This window comes from Diorhabda carinulata, chromosome 4 (genome assembly GCF_026250575.1).
Source record: "Diorhabda carinulata isolate Delta chromosome 4, icDioCari1.1, whole genome shotgun sequence".
NCBI classification, from domain to species: domain Eukaryota; kingdom Metazoa; phylum Arthropoda; class Insecta; order Coleoptera; family Chrysomelidae; genus Diorhabda; species Diorhabda carinulata.
In genome coordinates this window covers 14,607,576-14,628,290 of record NC_079463.1, presented here as the reverse complement: position 1 = coordinate 14,628,290, position 20,715 = coordinate 14,607,576, and the positions used below count along the sequence as shown (strand labels likewise).

General features: G+C 31.3%; 2 protein-coding genes across 12 annotated transcripts in view; both read left to right on the top strand.

The window, feature by feature from the left end:
- Positions 1-3,150, top strand: part of LOC130892491 (uncharacterized) — a 13,901-nt gene extending 10,751 nt beyond the window's left edge. Inside the window, exons 2-3 of the mRNA XM_057797932.1 lie at positions 797-867; positions 2,910-3,150. Of these exons, the coding sequence (XP_057653915.1) occupies positions 797-867; positions 2,910-3,050 (212 nt within the window). The 3' untranslated portion in view covers positions 3,051-3,150. The remainder of the gene's footprint in view (positions 1-796; positions 868-2,909) is intronic.
- A 7,947-nt stretch (positions 3,151-11,097) lies between these two features.
- Positions 11,098-20,715, top strand: part of LOC130893285 (synaptosomal-associated protein 25) — a 112,122-nt gene continuing 102,504 nt past the window's right edge. For 6 of the 11 annotated variants that reach the window (XM_057799249.1, XM_057799250.1, XM_057799253.1 and 3 more), the window contains exons 1-3: positions 11,098-11,327; positions 18,234-18,325; positions 20,516-20,557. In XM_057799249.1, the coding sequence (XP_057655232.1) occupies positions 18,239-18,325; positions 20,516-20,557 (129 nt within the window). In that variant the 5' untranslated portion in view covers positions 11,098-11,327; positions 18,234-18,238. Of the gene's footprint in view, positions 11,494-18,233; positions 18,326-20,515; positions 20,558-20,715 lie in introns of all 11 variants that reach the window. The other 5 variants (XM_057799255.1, XM_057799259.1, XM_057799256.1 and 2 more) reach the window with 4 other exon arrangements.

Sequence of the window (20,715 nt, the reverse complement as noted above, 5' to 3'; positions counted from 1 at the left end):
AAATTTAATTTAATTTAATTTAATTTAATTTAATTTAATTTAATTTAATTTAATTTAATTTAATTTAATTTAATTTAATTTAATTTAATTTAATTTAATTATTAATTTAATTTAATTTAATTAATTTAATTTAATTTAATTTAATTTAATTTAATTTAATTTAATTTAATTTAATTTAATTTAATTTAATTATTTAATTTAATTTAATTTAATTTAATTTGATTTAATTTGATTTAATTTAATTTAATTTAATTTAATTTAATTTGATTTAATTTGATTTAATTTAATTTAATTTAATTTAATTTAATTTAATTTATTTAATTTAATTTAATTTAATTTAATTTAATTTAATTAATTTAATTTAATTTAATTTAATTTAATTTGATTTAATTTAATTTAATTAATTTAATTTATTAATTTAATTTAATTTGATTTAATTTAATTTAATTAATTAATTAATTTATTTATTTATATTTAATATTAATTTAACTTTATTATACAAAAGAATATTTCAGAAATCGGGGTGGTGCGTTATTTTGACCACGAGTGTATTAATGTGCCGCGCTTTGGTAAATCCCAAAGTCCCCACCTGGACTCCTTTACTATAGTCTATTGTGCCTATATAGAATTATTAAAACTAGCAGTTTTATCACATATATTTGTGAAGAAATGAATTTTATCAAACTTGGTATATTTGCAAGACTCTGTTGCCATTTACGGGATTTTAATACTTATATTAATAGTTGTCTTATATGTCTGATTCTACGTAGATGAAGTCATTATTTTCTTTTTTCAGATAGAAAACAAGTGCTGTTCCATCATTTATTTTTGGGATATATACTAAAGAATCCGGAATTGGAGCCGAAAGTATGTAAATGTATAAATTCACACTTACAATTTATTAACAAATTAGTAATCTCACTCATTTACAAGGTGTACACTAGAGTAAGAAAATGTGTAAAGATGCGCCAAGTCGGAACGGGGTTATTTAGGGTAAACGAAAAGGTAGTCCAAGTACATAATACAACTCATGACGGATTCGTTAAGAGTTTTACCCGAAATTTAGAACCCAATCCACTTAGTAATGTTGGAAAATCCAGAAATTAAAACCTAAATTTCTAAATCCTTTGGGTTAAGTTAGGTTAGGTTACCTAACCAAAATTCAAAATTTTATAAATAATACAGATCTTTTAAAAACTGAACAAAGAAAATATTTTTTATTGGACAATTTTTTTAACTAATAACGTGATTACATTTGGATCTGAAATGAATTTAGATTGTATAAAGAACTCAGCAACATTTTACATTGATGACACTTATTTATGTGAATTTATATATATTTTACTTTTATTTCCTATTTCATAATTAAAATCCCCAACTACATAATCTTCCGTCACGAGTTGTCTAATCTTCATGACAACCACGATCACGAGTTGACCCATTGTAACAGAAGTTAAAGATTTATGGCGGGTGTTAGCATCATGAGCTGGCGCACGCCCGAGGAAATTACGTAACTTTTTTATTAGAAAGAAACGAAATGTGCAGTGATAACCTTATTAATTCGACTGGATTTAAAACTCTAATAGGAAAGTGGTGTGACTATTCTTCTTGGCCGTTCCGTCTATAGTATATTCTTTAGCAATGTCTTGAATCTCTATGAGTTGCTTCTTTGTATAATACTCTTCGAAATATGATACGAGGCGTTATCTAACACAATTACATTATTTGCATGAGGTACTGATACCAGTTTTTCTTTGAACCAAATATCCTGGTGATAATCTGAAGGCTATCTTTAACATGCTTCGAACTTATAATGATGTATCATCCACAACCTTGCTTCCCACCGCAATGTAATATACATATGCGGAATGGAATGATTTCGTTACACATTTACAATTATCATTAGTCCAGGCTTCAAGAACAGTATCGTGGCTCTCAAACCATGTTTCATCCGAGTATAGGTTTGTCTTTTTTCATTACAAGTGCTTCTTGATTATTGTTAAAAAATGTCATAACGGACGCTATAGATCTTTTGGAATTAGATGCCAGTCGTATTGATAAATTGTTTCCGACAATAAAATTATTTAGAAAATTATCTCTTTAGATGTTATTTTTAAATAATTTAACAGTTTCTTCTTATCTCCGAATGAATTTTCCTATTAACATCTTTTCATCGTATCTAGTTAATGAAATCCACAATTAGTAATAATTCCATGAGTATATGTAATAGTGGCCTTTTCCTTGTCCTTGACTAATTGAGTTCAAATTTCTTCCGAGAAGCTTCCGCTGTAGAGTTTTCCGGGGGACCTTAAAGGTTTCCGCGGCCATTTTAAGGACATAGCGGCTCTAATGACTTCTACTGCAATTTGGAGGTTTTCGTCGGTATAATTGTTATAATTTTTTTACCCTGTCGTTTGTCTGCACCATTTTGAGTCAATGTTTACTTGCAAGAAACAACACACAACTGGAGAATAAAAAAAAAAGGAAAAAATAACAAGAACAAAAAAACTACAGGGCTGCCCAAGTAGCACTGGTTTACGGTACGTCACATGCTCGTCTGATGTTTTCGCTTCTTTCCTAGTCTAATAGTGCTTTATCCGAGATATGCCGGAGAATTTAACTAAGTTACGGTTCAATAGAATATATAAGAATTTGAAAAATGTTACAATACGTGATATTATCTTAAGTATAACTGAACTGTAACACAAAACTTTTAGCATCGCTAGAGTCAGTGAATAGTCTGAAAAGGAGACTGAAAATGATTATGGGAAAAAATGTTTCGTGTCTGTTAGATCGAAAACTTTGCAAATAACCCTCGTATCTATATTTCATTAATAGAGTCTAACTCCCTATTTTTATAACGAAATCTCACTCATTAAAAGCCTCCTAATACTCGTTTTCTTTTTCAGGGATACAATCTGGATAAAAATGCAACATTGAAAGTATACGATATTTTCTTGAACAAATTCCGAAGTAATCAAGCATTTTCAACAATTTGTTTCGCTAGTGGAACTTGTATAGATCCGTCTGATTCAGGAATATATCCGTAGATGTGTGAACCAAATAAAGAGCCATACAAATTTATTATAAGAATGTTATATTTCTGGATAACTTTCAATTAAAATCTTTTTTATAGTCTTATCGAGAAAATTTTTTTCCATTCACTTCTAGATTCTGTATATTTTGCAACAGATTAGTACAATTTTTGTAAAGCTCCGCGATCAAAATATATCATGTGTGCTGATGTTGCTTCATGCAATGATGCACTTTCGTTGTATACACATCAAAAATTTAAGTGTATTTTATGTTGGAAATATATATAGGAAGTTTATAAATTCATGTATCAAAATTCAGGAGGTGGTGGCTTGTATAAAATTGAGATGGGACTTTTCTATAACAAAATTTCCTCAATCCACCCCTAGTTAGAGAATTGAAATTCTGTAATTTCTGTGCAATCACAAAAGACTAACCAGGGACATTTTTTAATATTCCTGTTAAATTATACGGGGGTGAAATTTGCAGCTCATACTTTGTTCCGTATCAAACTTTTTTCAAGATGAAGTTTTATGAAATAAAATTATACCTTAAAATCCTTGTTTCATTTGAAAATATTTTTATCGTTGAATTTTTTTGTTAAGCCAATAGTTGCAAATAAAAAAAATATACACTGAAATTTATCTTTATTTTGATAAAGACTTAAAGAAGACTTTAAATTATTGAAAAAACTAATTTTAAAATAGAAGAGACCTAGAATCAAGAACATTTAGATGCATTTATACATAACTTCTTTTCTCAACCGAGATCGAGGAAAATAATAGAATCAAAATACTTGATGTCACATTATATAAAATTAACAATAACATAAGAACTGAATGGTGTACGAAACTAACTTGGTCCTCAAGATATTTAAACTTCAATTCGTGTCATCCTTTGTCATCTAAAAAAGATCGGTGATAATAAGTTTGGCTGATAGATCTACACAACTATTAGATCCCGAATTTCGATGTTGCCATAAAGGACATAATACGTTACCCAAATATTTCACTAAATTAAAATCTAAAACACCAAATGTACATATTGTGTTTAAAAAGATTCAAAAACATTGACTCCATTTTTCATAAGTTCCTTGTCACTGGTCATACGCAAAATTAAGGCGATTGCGTACATTCAGTAATAGAAAAAGCAGTAAAACGGCAAGAATGTCTGGACCAATTTATGTAGCTAGTCTATTTATACAAATAGTTCGAACAGCAAAAGTTTCAGATTCTTTCTACACCGTAAATGAGCTGAGCTTCGATGATATTCTTGATTTTTTTATTTTAAAACCCTGACCGGCTTTTTGGAAAACAACTTTAATGTGGATAGTTTCAAAAGAAACTTTTCATTTTCTGAAATAAAATCCTTCATGATAATTAAAGAAAATGCGTTCCAGTTCTATTACCGAACTTCTTTTGATGCCGAACTTGGGATGGTGGACATTTTTTCGGACTCATCTTCTAATATCCTCCATCAAGCTACGTCTCAACCAGCTCAAGTTCGAATCACAAAAAAAAAATAAATCATGTACGAATGACACAGTGGAAGACGAAAAACGTATGAAGATCCTTGAAAAATGGAATTCTAAAAAAGCTTACGGATCACCTACTGGTATTTCCCCAAAACAAGAAAATTACTTATTGACTTTAGTAAACAGTGGAGTTTTCCCTGAAGCATATCGATAATTTTACGAAAATCTACCTATCCAAAAGCTCAATGAGAAGAGAAGGCCAACTGTATCAATCGAAGAAGACAGATTTCGTAATTATGTATATTTTACATTTTGTTTTAGAGCAAAGTACCTGCTGCGACAATCCTCAAATTAATTTTTGAGCTAATGAAAAACTGAATCCATGTTATGTTTCTAATGTAAACTACTAGGATGTATTGATATCTAGTTAGCTTAGACCAGTTCCATGCATAAACAAAATATTGCGTTGTTATCTTGCGGAAAATCGAAAAATTGGAGTATCGAACCATCAACAAGTAACTGTATTTAAAAGGGTTAATCGGTAAGCAGATTTACGAAAATATGCTTGATACCCTTGGAGATCAATGTCCTTCGTATGCGACCGCGAAAAATTGGAATGCAAGCTTCAAAAGAGGTAAATTTTCCATTGAAGATGATGACCGATCGGGAAGGTCAGTTTCTGTGTCAATCCCCGAAAATATAGAAGCAGTTCATGACATGATTTTATCAGACCGTTGAATTGGGCTAAAACGGATATCTGGAGCAATGATTATTTCATACGAACGCGTTCATCATATAGTTCACGTCAATTTGAACATGAGAAAAATTGCTGTAAAATGGATCCCCAAATGTTTGAATTTTAACCAAAAGCGTGCAAGGGTAGAAGCATCGCGTTCGATCTGTGCTCGATTTGAAAACGATGTAGACTTCTCAAACCGAGTTGTTACTATGGATGAGACTTGAGAAACAAAGCAACAATCGAATATGGCGACATTCCGGTTATCCAAGACCTAAGAAGTTTCGTGTCCAAACATTCGATATTACTGACCACTCTACGGGAAAAAAATAGAGAGAAAAGACGCGGAAAGCTATCCAAAGGTGTTTTGTTTTTCCAGGACAACGCCCCTGCACACAAATCTCATGTTGCTATGCAAAAAACTCGTGATTTAGGGTTTAAATTACTAGAACACCCCCCTTATTCACCAGATTTGGCTCCGTCCGACTATCATCTCTTTTATTGATTTTAATATTACTTTTAAAATGTTTATAGTTTTCATATTTCCTAAGTTTTGTACAATAAAAGTTTAAAAATTCGATATTTGTTATTTATTTTTACTATTTTTTTACTATTTTTATAGGAGTAGGTGTAATGAGTATTATTACTGAATGCATTATTCAAACAAGTTTATAATGCTAAAAAAGCAATAAAAAATATACAATTGACATTATAATTTGATCCATACTTTCAGCCAAGACTGTGACAACGGATTTTTTTTTTTTATTTTTTAAAAACCATATATATATACATATGCTATAAATGATAAAACAGACCTAAATAATTCAAGTAAAATTTATAGCTCTATTTTATAAATTCTAATATGAAACGACAAATAATTTGATTGATTAAGTACTGCCACATATTTGAGATGTAAGGACTAAGGAAATAAGGAATAAGGAAAAATTAATTTTTCTTATTAGAAATTTTCTATCTTGATAAATACTTGAAGAAAAGTCGAAACGTCAATATTTTTTATTGGGAATGTGGCAAGGAAACAACACCAAAGTGGACTAACTTCAATATATTTTCCGAGCTTTCGATTTTGATATTATTAAAGCTTGTAAAAATTTTTTAATCTCATGGAAATTTTTACAAGCTTTAATAATATTTTCCTTGCCACGTTCCCAATAAAAAACTACTCATCATATAGCTGGCAAAGACTTTTTTAAAAGTATATATATATATATATATATATATATATATATATATATATATATATATACAGTCGAACTCCAATAATTCGAACTGCAAGGGACCGTAGCAAAAGTTCGAATTATCGAGGTGTTCGAATTATCGGAGTTGTGCACATTTACATACATATATGTATGCATTTCGATGCATCTTTCCATTTTATAAATAAATAAATATGTTATGGGTATATAACATGTTTATTTATTTATTTATTTATTTAAAATAATAATTTGTATACGTTTGAAGAATTTTTGGTCCTAAAAAGGACCGATTATTTATCTTAAAATAAAAAAAAATACATATATTTATTTTTTTGTAAAGAAATCAGCTATGCTAGATTGCTTCATGCTGACGATTTTTTCCTTTGAAGCAAATCGAGTGATTCGACAAAATATCGTCGTCTTACCTCTAATCTGAAGATTCGAATTTTTCAATTTTTTTCAACACTAACAGTTCGAATTTTTTAATACCTTTGTACATACATAATTTATACAAGAAAAATTCGAATTTTTCAATTATTCGAACATCAAAAATTCGAACTTTTCAATTATTTAAACGCCAAAAATTCGAATTTTTCGGTAATTAACACAGAAAATACGAATTTTTTTGATAATTCGTATTCGATAATCGAGATTTTTTTACATGTGTTAGTAATAGGAATGTCAAGGGACCGACGCAAAAGTTCGAATTAACGAGGAATTCGAATTATCGGTGTTCGAATTATCGGAGTTCGACTGTATATATATATATAAATTTCTTTAATTTCTTATTTCTTAGACCTTTTGATATATTAATGCATCTAAATGTTCTTAATTTTTGGTCTCTTCTGTTTCAAAATTAGTTTTTTTTTGATAGTTTTTAAAAGAAAGATAAAGATAAAGATATTTTGATAAAGACTCAAAGGAAAGTCGAAACCTCAAAATTTATCTTTCCTTTATAAACTATAAAAAAACTAATTTTGAAACAGAGGAGACCAAAAATCAATAACATTTATATATATATATATATATATATATATATATATATATATATATATATATATATATATCGTCCCTACAATGGTAAACTCGCGAATCTGCAATTTTTGCGAATTTGGGGTTATTGGTGCATTTGGATGTAAGATGACCAATAGACACTATGGTAGACTCGCGTATCTGTAGCTCGTTTCGTTATACTAGATATTGCCACTGTAAACTCACCTAACTGCGTGAATCTTGTTTTTCGACCTCTGTAAAGTAGCGAATTTATAGATTGGTGACTTTACCGTAGTGAATTTTAATAACACATGCATCTCTTTACCAATGTATACTCGCGAATAGGCGAATTCGTTAGTCTACTGTTGTGAGCTATTTCGTAAATGTTATCAGCGTGTTGTAAACTCGCGTAACTTATGGACATTTAACAATTTTGTAGTATAGATTAACATTTAGTTGCATATCGCGTTTTCGGGTGGAAGCACTAATGCTTTTTTCGTTTGTTGGTGCTGTATTGAAATTAATTCATCGGTTAAGTTTAAATAGTGAAGTTTCTTGAAAACATGATGAGTAGATCGAAGAGGCTAGTGGAAATGGCATTAAAGGCATTAAAGGTTTTGACAAAAGTAATGATTTTTCTTTTGTAGGTTCTAGAGAATCGTCACCTATTCCTTCCTTCGGTTCGGATCTGGAAAATGCTTTCAGCTCAGATGATAGTGTTTTTGATAAGGATTACCAACCTCCATCGGATAATTTGAGTGATTTGGAAACAAGTATGCATAACCTTGATTAATTTTAGCTCAAATTGAAACCTTTTTTTTTTCAGGTGCTACAGAAAATATTAATGAATTACCACAGGAAATAATATCAAACAAAGAAACTACTTCTCCGTCTAAATAGGCAACACCGAAGAAAAGGAAGGTATCAGACCCTACTCTCTGGAAAAGAAGTGTTGAAAAAGCGAATCGACTCAAGGGAAAATCTTATAAAACAACTACTGGTAAAAATATTCCTGCTAGACCTATTATAGCTCCTCGTTGCTTGAATCTTCCTAAACACAAGTGTAAAGATTTAATTCCTGAAGATGGCAGGTTACAAATTTATAAAACATTTCACGGGTTAGATACTTTATACCAGCAACGTGAATTTATTGTAAAATATGTGACTGTCAATCTTCCAAAAAGAAAAACAACGAATCATGAGTCTCGAAGGAAAGCAACAAAGAGTTACTCTCTAACATACAAAGGGGAGAAACATAACGTCTGCAGGAATTATTTTTTAGATACTCTAAATATTCCAGAAGCTACTATTAGGGGTGCTTTAGCTAAGGTTAGTGAAACAGGCCAAATGCTACCTGATATGAGAGGAAAGAAGGCACCACCACAAAAAACAGATGAGAATTCAGAGAAATTTTTTAGGCAGCATATTCTTTCCTTTCCTTCTGTGGAATCCCATTACTGTCGTAAAAAATCAGAATATAAATATCTTGATTCTTCATTAACAATTAAAACTATGTATAAATTATATAAACTGGAGTGTGAGAAAATTTCTAGTAAGCCCGTGTGTTTTGAAAAGTACAGGAGGGTATTTAGAGAATACAAGTTAACATTCCATAAACCAAAAAAAGATTTTTGTAAAACCTGTGAGGTTCATAAAAATACAGAGGGAAATGATGACCAAAACAATAGTCATGGTGATCATTTAAAACGCAAGGAAGCTGCACGTCAATGCAGGGACGAGGATAAAGAAACAGCAAGGCAAGATACGTCTGTTTTGGCGTTTAACTTTGACTTACAGTCAGTTCTTAACACTCCTAAGGGTGCAGCCGGGCCTCTGTTTTATGTCAGAAAACTTGCAGTTTACAATCTTACGACATATAACTTAGGAAATTCTGATGCTACCTGTTACCTTTGGGATGAAACTGAAGGAAAGCGGGGAAGTGTGGAAATTTCTACTTGTATTTACAATTTTATAATGAATAAACCAGAAATAAGGTATGTTTGAATGATGTCAGATAATTGTGCAGGGCAGCAAAAGAACGTAACTTTTTCTATAATGTGTCTCCATTTACTAAAAGTACACCCTGTTCTTGAGGTGATAGATCACAAGTTTTTCGAATCTGGACACACCCAAACGGAATGCGACTCCATTCACGGTAAGATAGAGCAGAAATCGAAAAATATTCCTATATACACCCCAGAAGGCTGGGCACAAGTGATAAGAACAGCACGATCAAATCCAAGACCTTATGACGTCACGTATCTTTTACACGATGATTTCATAGATTTTAACCAATCTAAAAAATTTGTTTTCCAAGACGAGTCAGGTCAGAAACTTAAGTTTCGCAATGCAGTGTGGCTGCATTATGAAAAATCGGCTCCAGAGACAATTTTTTTTTAAAATAGTTACAACGATACGTCATACACTAAATGTACTTTGAAGAAGCTACGAGGGCGTCCTGTAATAATATCAGAGCCTGCAAAACTGTATTCTTCTCGAATTCCGATTTCGAATGCAAAAAAGAAAGACTTAAAAAAACTTTGTGATGAATTAGTGATACCCAAAGTTAATCACGATTACTATGATAATTTACCTACAAGTAAATTGGCAAGAGACAACTTGCCAGAACCAGATCAGCTGGAAGAGTCTGATTATTCTGAATAATAAGTTCTAAGGATTAATCTAAGTTGATTTTTGAGATTTAATTTTTGTTAATTTTGTATTTTTTAATTTGATCTTATAATTATTAATTTACGTTTAGTTTTGAGATTTAATTTTTGATAACGATAAATATTTTTTAATTTGTTCTTGTATTTGGTTTGGACTAAGTACTTTTTTTATATTAAAATATGTACCCTAAAACTATTGTGCATTAGTATAGCGAAGTTGTGTAATAAAAACCGACAATTGAGTGAATAATAACATTAAATTTGGAACAATAATTATTACGGATTCGCTAGTTTACTGTCAAACTACAATAATTACCAAATGTGTACCACAGTAAACTAACGAATCTGCGTTTTAGGCCTTTAAAATCGAAAATTTTCAAAGTTGCTCTTATAGCCTTCAAAATAGCCTCAAGTTATACATTATAGGCAAAAATAACATTTAAAAAGAATTAAAACTGATTTTAGGGAAACAAATCGAATTGCTTTTTGCTCCCCTGAATAATTGAGATTTTGCAGATTCGCGAGTTTTATTGCAATATTCAATACTACGAATCCCAAAATTAAGTTTTCCAACTGGTCCTGGAATTTCGAAGTATCTAATATCAGTCGAATGATTGATAGTGGTGTACTGCATTATGAAATGATTTTAAAAATCAAATAATCTGTGTGAACACTATAGGCATTTAAAATTTAAAGTCATTTTAAAAAATTTATTAATTAATCAAGAAGTGTTGACACTAGTAGCATCATGATATCCTCCCTAACGGGATCTAAATATTGTAAAAATATCTTCGTCCTGATTCACCCTGTATTTGTATTTGAGTAACATTTCCAAGATCAGAATATTGTTACATTTTCAATTTATTATGGAAGTGAGATCAGTTGTAGGTTTTTTCATGTGACTAAAAGTTTAACAAACATAAAATCTACTGGCAATTTTATTTAGTCAAATTAAATTTGCCGCGAATTCGTGTCTATGCTAAATCCATGCGCTCTTAGTAATCGAAAAGATATTGAAAGGCAACCAATTATACAGTAATGTTGCAGAAGTAGCAAAGATCCGGCATTGTATCTGTCTGGTATTGTGACGTTTATTAGAAAAACACAATAAAATCCTCCAAACTCATAAATAAAAGTGTGTTATGTGATTAAAATTATACTGTGTAAAATTGTTCCATTATTTATTGTGCTCCACCCATTCTAATCCGGTGAGTATACATTGAAATAAAACATTTTATCAATGGAGATTGCTAGTTGTCAAAATGGAACTGGGAAAAATCCTAGAGTATAATATAAATAAGGTGATGATGACATTGTATGTTAATAGTGTTTACTTCATAAAGTAATAGTGAATCAGAGCAAATCGTAGTGCAGGTACATTTCGTTTTTAATTTTATATCATTATAAGAATATGACCGCACATATTGATTTTTGTTAACAATGCACCTACCCATTTCGATGTGGCCCTACATCTTGTTTGATCTTTAAACACATTCTAGTATTTGATGTTCATACAATTAGGTATTCATTTTCAATTATAATGAATATAATGAGGCACCAAATAATTGAATGCATATTATTTTTTGGGAAAATCCCATTATTTTCATCAGAGTGTCTTACGCAAATTTTCTATACAATTCTGTTTTCTCATGTGATGTAATTAAACTAAAAACACATTGAAACCTTTATAGGTAATCATCAGTTTATACATTCTTGAATTTCCTAGAAAATAATAAAAAAAATAATTGTTAATTTTAGTTTTTAGTATATTTTCATTTGTAATATTTTTCTCATTTAGCATGTAACTTACAATCTGTTTTAATAGGGTAATAATTACTAATTACTACTAAAGATCGCCGTGGAGAAGTATCCTTCAACAAGGATACTCTTTTTATGCTAAAAGTTTTAAAGACAACATGAACTGTGAGGTATAATTGTCAGAGTTTAATTTATAATTAAATATATTTTCAACTTCGTTTGGTTTGAATATTTCAACACATTTTCTTCAGTTAGTTTCTTACATTAGGGTAGGCACTATAACTTAACTTTTTTTCCTGATTTCATCTCTAAATGAAGTTACTTGAAGATCTCTTTCGATGATGGTATTGGGCTTTATTCTGAAACCTTTGGAGGATTTCAATGTTACTTGCAGTACCCGAGAGTTGAATGCTGTAGGTCCATATGGGTTTTAAAGTTATCTTATAAAGGGCAATTTATTTTTAATGTTTACTCATGAGCTTCTGCCAATTTCTCTTAATTTAATTATCGGTTATTTCCTCTTTGTGGAGATATGATTTTGCTATGTTAATATCCAATGGTGGATATGTGCCTTTCCTAGAGTAAATATTACCTGAGGTGACTTATTCATGTAAGGCTTGAATTTTCATTTGCTATTCTAAATTTGAATTTTATTTAAGATCTCTTCTAAATTCTTCCATGCGGTTTGATCATTCAAATGTTCTACAAAAATTGCTGTGACATCAGCAAATGTACATTATGGTAAGCATTGGTTCTGACATTGTAATTTAAACTTTTGTTCTTGGCTTTATCTCTGAACGAAGGCACTATTGGACACATATCATGGGGCGTTCACAATATTTCTAATAGCATTATTCTGAAACCTTTAGAGGATTTCAATGTTACTTTCAGTACCCCAGAGGTCTATAGACTTCTTCGCAGGTACTTTAGGGTAGGCACTTATTTTGGCACTGTAACTTAATCTTTTGTTTTTGGTTTGAAATAAATGCACTTGAAGGACTCTTTTGATGATGAAATTTCTATGTACTTTATTCTGAATCCTTTGGAGGACTTCAATTTTACTTACAGAACTCCAGAGATCTATATAAGATTAATAAATAGAGACGGAGTAAAAATTGTATATGATACTAAAATAGCAGAAGAATTCACTACACATTTCTCGAGCATTGGACTCAAACTTACATTAAATATTAAAAAACCTGAAAATTCTTATATCCAAGAAGAAGAAATACAACGAATTATGTATCATTGAAAGATGACAGACTTGAGAGAAATCAAGGAAGTTATTAAGGAATTGAAAAATAAAGCTGCACCAGTAATAGACCACATATCAAACGAAGATGTAAATTTCTTGATTAATAAAATATAAATAAAATAGTACAACTAACCAATGAAATACTGATAAGTGGCAAAAATAATCCCTATAAACAAAAAGGGTCCCGAAGATGATGTCTTGAATTACAGACCAATTTGCTTACTAAGTACATTTTCAAAAATAGTAGAAAAGGTAAACAAAGTAAGACTGGTGAACAGTTTTGAATTTTATAGAAAGCAGTATGGATTTCAGAAAAGAAGTAACACACCACTGTAGACTTACTTGAATACATTAGCAATGAAATTGATAAAAATAAAGATGTAGCTGCAGTGTATATAGATTTGCAGAAAGCTTTTGATACAGTAGACATAAAGCTAATGTTGGACAAGCTGAACAAACTCCAAGGAACTTGTCGTCTTGAGTTAATGAGGACTTTCTCTACAAATAGACAGTACTGTACCATAATAGTTGAAACTGAAAGTCAAAAGGAAAAATTTAGTGTCAGAGTGGCACAAGGGTTAGTACTTGGACCACTACAATACCTACTCTATGTTCACAGTCTACAGTTGGTAAATCTTGAATCAAAGTATTACATGTTTGCAGATGACACTGTAATCATTACATCTGGATACACAAAAAAAGAATTTGAAACATCTATAAACAAAGATTTAAAATTATACTATAGGTGGCTGTGTCATAATACACTGAATGTAAATATAAATAAAACTGAGTACATGTTAATAAAACACAACCAGAAGAAAGACTGTCATTTAAAACTAGTATGGGTGATGTTTAGCTTAAGAAGACTAATGTATATAAATATTTAGGATTATTGGTTACTGACAACTTGTCATGAAGTACCCATGTGGATAAAGTCATAAATAAAATAGTACCAATTCTGGGAGCCATAAGAAGATGTGCCTACTCATTAAATAATATTGCTAGAAGTTATCTGTATAACAGTTTTGTAGTGCCATACCTTACGTACTTACTACCATGTCGGGGAAATCTGCCCAAGAAATCATTAGAAAAATTACAGAGACTACAAAATAAGTGTATAAAAATAATCTACTCACTACTATATAGCACCTCCACTATAAATTTGTATAGAAACTCGAACATTTTAAATTTTGAGAAACAGTTTGAACAAGTTAAGCTAATATATCAACTAAAAAATCGTCATCTAAAAACACAAACAACTCTAGTGTAATTAAAAAACTGCCACTCTCTCAATACAAGAAAGAAGGAAGAGCTAGGACCAAATTTGTAAGAATAAAAAAAGCCCAAGACGCGCCTTTATACAGAAGTATTGAAATCTACAGAATACCGCAGACAATAACAGAACAAGATGTTGTGAAAAGAATGTGCTGTGACCTAAAAAGTTATCTCCTGTAAAAAAAGCTGAAATATTTATTTACTAAGTTAGAAGAAATTTGTTAATTTTATTTTTTTTTAATATTTTAGTTATTTTGTTAAATTTTAGGCCCTAGTGCCAGTAGCATTGTACTGTTTAGTAATATTCCTAATGGCAATATTCTGAAAGCTTTGAAGGATTTCAATCAATTACTTGCCTGAGATATATATGGTTCTCTTCCAATATCTCCAATGTGGTTTGATTATTTTAATGTCCTGTGAATAGCTGTGACATCAGCAAATGTTACTATTTCTGTTTTCCTGGAGGCTGGCAGAAAGGAATCTTTGATGATAATTTACCACTAAATTTTCGTCACCTAGTTTTTTTTATGGGTACATAAGGGGAAGGCAATTATTTTGGAAGTGTAATTTAAACTTGTTCTTAGTTTTATCCTTGACCGAAGGCATTAGAAGGTCTTTTTCTATGATGAAATTGGGCACTTATCATAGGGCGTTCACAATATTTCTATATGCTTTTAATTGAAAGCTTTAGAGGACTTCAATGTTACTTGCTGTACCTCAGAGATCTATATGATTCTCTTCCAAATTCCAATGCGGTTTGATGGTTTTCATGTCTTGCAAGAATTGCCATCTCATTAGCAAACGTTGCTTTTTCTGTTTTTCCCGTGTTTGGCATATAGCAAGTATAAATTACTTAGAATCTAGGCGATCTTAACACTTCTTGTGTGGAATATGTAATTGACCTATTATACCATCTAAAAGATCAGAAATTGATCATAAAAGGTCAGATGGTCTTATTAATTCGACAGCGTTAGAAATTTTCTTATTAAAAATTCAATTTTTCCAAGTTTTGGAGAAATTTTAGCATCTCATTGGTGAAGAAAATAAAAAAATTCCACCTACGCACTATCGAGAAGCATTCGCTCATAATTGGTCCTCTTATATAAATATTTGGTCAGATTAATTTAATATTGAAAAAATTTAAAAAAAAGTTGTCATTACGCAAATATATTTACCATGAACCAGACGAAGTGTGGGAAATATTTTTTTTAGAAAAAAATACTTAGGCATGTCTCACTGTTTTATAATAATTTTTTTATAAACATGAATTTTTTAAATTAGAATTATTTTATTTACATAAAAAGATATCACGAAAATTAATTTTTGAAATACATCTATTATAATTCAAGTTTTTCAACTTTATATAATAATTACGAAGCTCCCATTGATTCTTGCTTTTAAATAAAATGACCTGGGCATCCCCCAAATCCCATGTATGTACTTTGATCTTCCCGTCGATTAAAAAAAATATACTATTTTTTCTTCACTATTATATATTTGATTGTAGTACATGTGTATGTTTTTTCCCTCAAAAAAACCCGCCAAAGATACTCTTCACGCCCGCTGGACATTACTTAAAAGCCCAAGATGAAACTTCCTTATCCGTTCCTTCAGCTGCTAGCGACAGCATATGAAGAACTTCCCGAAAATTACCTCAACTTCCTTGATAATTCTCCCATCGCCATTAAGGGAAACCCTACTCCAAATCCCATATGGTCGATCGTCGGTGTTACATTTTTTTTAAGGTTTTCCTGTAAGTTGGTGAACCGGTCCACCTGCCAAATGGCAGGATGATAGGGAGTAATGCATCGCCCGCTGTACCCGCTCACCTAACTACCCCTAACTAAACAAAAAAAATACAATACAAAAAACACAAAAAAAAAACAAAATAAAGAAAAATATATATCTCCATATCTGGGAAGAACCGTTTGGTTTCTCTCAGGCGTTCCTTTATTTTTTCTTGAACCCGTTTAATTATCCGCTTTTATAGCCTAAATCGGTAAAAGTCACACTACTATTCATCACAAGTTCAGCGCTGCAGAAGAGTAATTCCTGTATAAGGGTTAAACCCAATAAATTTCATCCTCAACCAACAAAATTGCTTAACCACTCCAAAAACTCAACGAACCTCTTTCTCTTAAAAACAATTATAAAAAATTATTTCCTTTACTCCGTCTGGTCCATAGTAAAGATGTGTGCGTAAGTGTTTACTGACCTGATACAAGTAACTGGTTCAAAGCATGCGCGTTATTACAATGCCAACTTATGACCTTAGAAAACATGATATAATATTTTATAACGCTGACCAAATGATAAAAGCAACTTTTATGACCAATTTCTGACCTTTCGGATGGTATAATTGGTCAATTGAAATGCCGCACATGGGGTACCCTTTGCATATCAACCCTTCATACCAAACCTTATCAAAGGCTTGGCCGATATCTAGAAACGTTGTTGAGACAAATGATGAATTCAAATCCCTCGATTGGCATTGTAACACACTTCTTGTTCTAAGTACCCTGACAATTACTTTAGGTTTGTCTGTTGTAGGATCAATTGTTTGATTATAGTTTAAACCAAATTCTGTTATGACTAAATTTTCTTATTGATTACAACTTCTTAAAATTTGGTTATTACTAGTTTACAAGTATCATTACCAATGGTCAAATGTACTATTGAATACATCTGTTCTACAATTGTAGACATAATAATTCGATTGAAGTAATAAATTCATGCCGAATTACGTTTTAATACCCTTAGAGGTTGATTTTAATATCGCCGAATGATGTTGGTCAATATTAACTAATATAAATTAGGTGAAGTAAATTCAACTAACGTTTTTAAACTATCTATATACTTTCAAATTCTATATTGTTAAAAAATGAAATAAAAAATAAAAACAGACTGTAATTGTGAGTGTTTGTTTAGTAGTAGTGTGAAAAGTGTGTTCAGTATGATTATCACAAATGGTTTCATACACTCCAACTTAATCATGAATGTCATTTGTCCACAGTCGTGTCTACTTTTTTGGTTGTCATCTGTCAAATTCCGTATGTATTGTGATGTCTATGATCGCACTTATCATCTGTCAACTATCGACTGTGGAGTGTACTGTGGTGTCTATGATAGCACCTATCAATTGTCAATTATCGTTTCTACCATCTTGGATGTCACTTGTTAACTGTTGTATTTGCTGTAATGTCATATGTCAACTGTCGTGTGTGCTGTGATGTCTATGACCATACCCGTATTGTGTTAATTATCATGTTCGCCATATTATATGTCATTTGTCTATTGTTGTGTGTGCTGTGATGTCTATTATCTCACCCATTATGTGTCGTCTGTAGCGACCGCCTTATTGGATATCATCTGTCAACTGCTAGGTGTGTTGTGATGACTATGATCGCTTCTATGATCTCTAAACTGTCGTGACTGCCAGTTTGGATATCATCTGTCAACTGTTATATGTGCTGTGGTGCTATAAAGAGTAGATGTAAGGAAGAGTATTTCTTATGAGAAATAAATAAATGAGAAGTTAAAAAAGCGTCTATCTGTAAACAGCAAATTATTGTTCGAAGACTCACCAAATTAGCGCTATTGTAGGAATTGGAAATGATATGAATTTAGCAGCATCATCTGTGAATTGTGTGCTGTGATATCTATGACCGTATCTATAATGTGTCATGTTCGCCAACTCGGATGTCAATTGTCAACCTCTCACCACTTACGTTCCAGAACGTACATAACTGATTTATTTTTACCTAACATTTTATTGATGATATTGTTATCAGTTGTCATTTATTAAATTATCTATTATTTGTTTCAGTAAAAATGCCAGCACCAACCGCCGCCGAAAATGGAGCCCCTAGAACAGAACTACAAGAACTTCAGCTTAAAGCTGGTCAGGTCACAGATGAGGTAAATAATAATGTTAATAAGAAATTTACTTGAATTATAATATATTACCAATTGATCTTTAGAAATATTTCTTAATTCCTATCTTCTGTAATTTAAGCATCAAATTTCCAGGAATTCTATTATATGCTAACAAATTAAAGATACACTACCTAGCAAAATATATAAATAAATCCAATTTTTAAAGTGATAGTTGAATTACGAATTCACGAATAGAATATTAATGTATTTTTTTTTAAATTTCTCTCACTATTGCGATTAATGAAAGGGCTAATAATTTCCTCATCTGGGATCGTTTAGACCTAGTGTCCGGACATGCTCCGAATCTAATTTCTAATTCCATTTAGGTCAAGAGCATTCTATATTCCAATGAGTGTAGGATTTAGCTCATGTAAATTATGAGGCGCATTTAATGAAGTTTCTATGCGAACATGAATTACATCTCAAAGAGGATATTGGATAGAGGTCAGGGCTGTGGCTGGTTTCCTATTTCTTCAAAGAACGAGGGTTGCTATTTAAGTTTTGAGAAAAATAAATAAGAATAACTGTTTATAATTGGATATCACTTTAATGTTTTTTTTCAAATATTCTCTATTTAGAATTTAGATCAATGCACTTTTGCATGCCTTTGAACCAATTTTCCATTTCGATTGAGTTACCTCCAAAAACATCGCATCAAACGCTTCTTCGGGTGTAGAAAAACGTTGATCCCGCAACTTATTTTTGATCTACGGAAATAAAAATTATTGCGTGTTGAATAACATAAGGCGGATCAATCATCAATTCGATGTTTTGACTGTTCAAAAATTCATAACACATGCAGTAACCTTCACTAAATTCATCCTCTAGCGAAGTTCGACCTCGACTGAATACCGAAAACCAGCGAAACACGGTGACTCGAGATGGTGCTCCATCACCAAAAGTCGAAGCGAGTGGATCAGCACACTTCTGTTCGTTAAATCCACGTGTCGAAAGTCATAGAAAATCATCACAGAAAAATGTTCGCGATTTAATTCCATTTTTTGACCAATATGAATGTTTCAAGTATTTGTAAGCAACACAAATAGCACTCGGTATGACAACAAATTCTGAGTACGTTCACCATTATGAATGTTAAACTTTGTCAGATTTGACATAACCACATCAGTGTTACTATATCTAAAAACTTAAATAGCAACGCTCGTAATAATGAACGATTTTTATGATACGTGGCTGGCCATTGTTATACATGAACAGAAAATTTTCACGTATTAAGGGAGTAAAAGTTTCTAATATGTCAACAATGGTTCTTTGAGCATTTAGATGGCGTCATTCGATAATCACTATGTCGATGTGACCCTATGCAGGGTCTTAGGGGAAACGAAGCATTTAAGGAGGTGATGAAGAAACTTATTTAAAGTGTTTTTAACGATACATGTCTTAGTGCAATGTTTGTTGGATTTTGAGATATGGTCAATTTTGTGTTTTTTTTATTTTATGAGGGTTTTACTGCCGTTTGTATGAAACGGAAGGAAGAACGGATATTAGATCCATGTGTAATCTCGTTTTTAAAACTCGGCGGAGACCTGGTGATGATTTAGGCATGTTTTGGAGGAAAAGCGACTGGAGACCTGATGAAAATTGAAGGGTTTTTGAAGAAAGGAAAGCTATACGAAAATATCAAAATAAAATATAGTACTTTCTGACCAGCTCCTGATCGGCAGAAAAATTCTCCACTTGTTTCAAGGTGCTTGAGCAAATCTTTTTGACATGTTCATGCAATTTTAATATATAATAGTGGAACTAATTCCCAAGTATGCTTTAATCTCACGGTATGTTTCATGAAAATCTTGCAAAATCAGTTTACACACAGTATCGATGTTTTCTAGCACACCAGCAGATTTCGAAATTCATACTGCAGCGAAGTGTGACCACGATTGAATTCGGAAAACCAGTGCAACTCGTTGGCTGGAGATCGTGCTACATAAACAAAAGTCGAAGCGAATTGATCGGCACACTGCTGTTGGTTCAATCCATGTCGAAAATCATAGGAAATCATCGCATGAAAATTCCGCGATTGTTCCCATATATCAGAAACTTGAGTAACAACCCTCTAATACAGTAGTCTTTACCTTTAATAAAAATAGTATCATGTAAACTTGAAATTGTCTATACCATTTATATTCCGATAAATAAGTTTTTCTCATTTTTCAGTCACTGGAAAGTACAAGACGTATGCTGGCACTCTGCGAAGAGGTAATTATCGGTTTTTATTAATTTAGTTTTAGTGCTAATTCTTTTTATATGTAATTTTAATTCTTCAGCCCATTTCATAGGTGAAACTTTCTTGAGGATTCGAATAAAGAAAGGTTATGCATATATTGTCATTCTCATACATACCAGGACATTAAAAC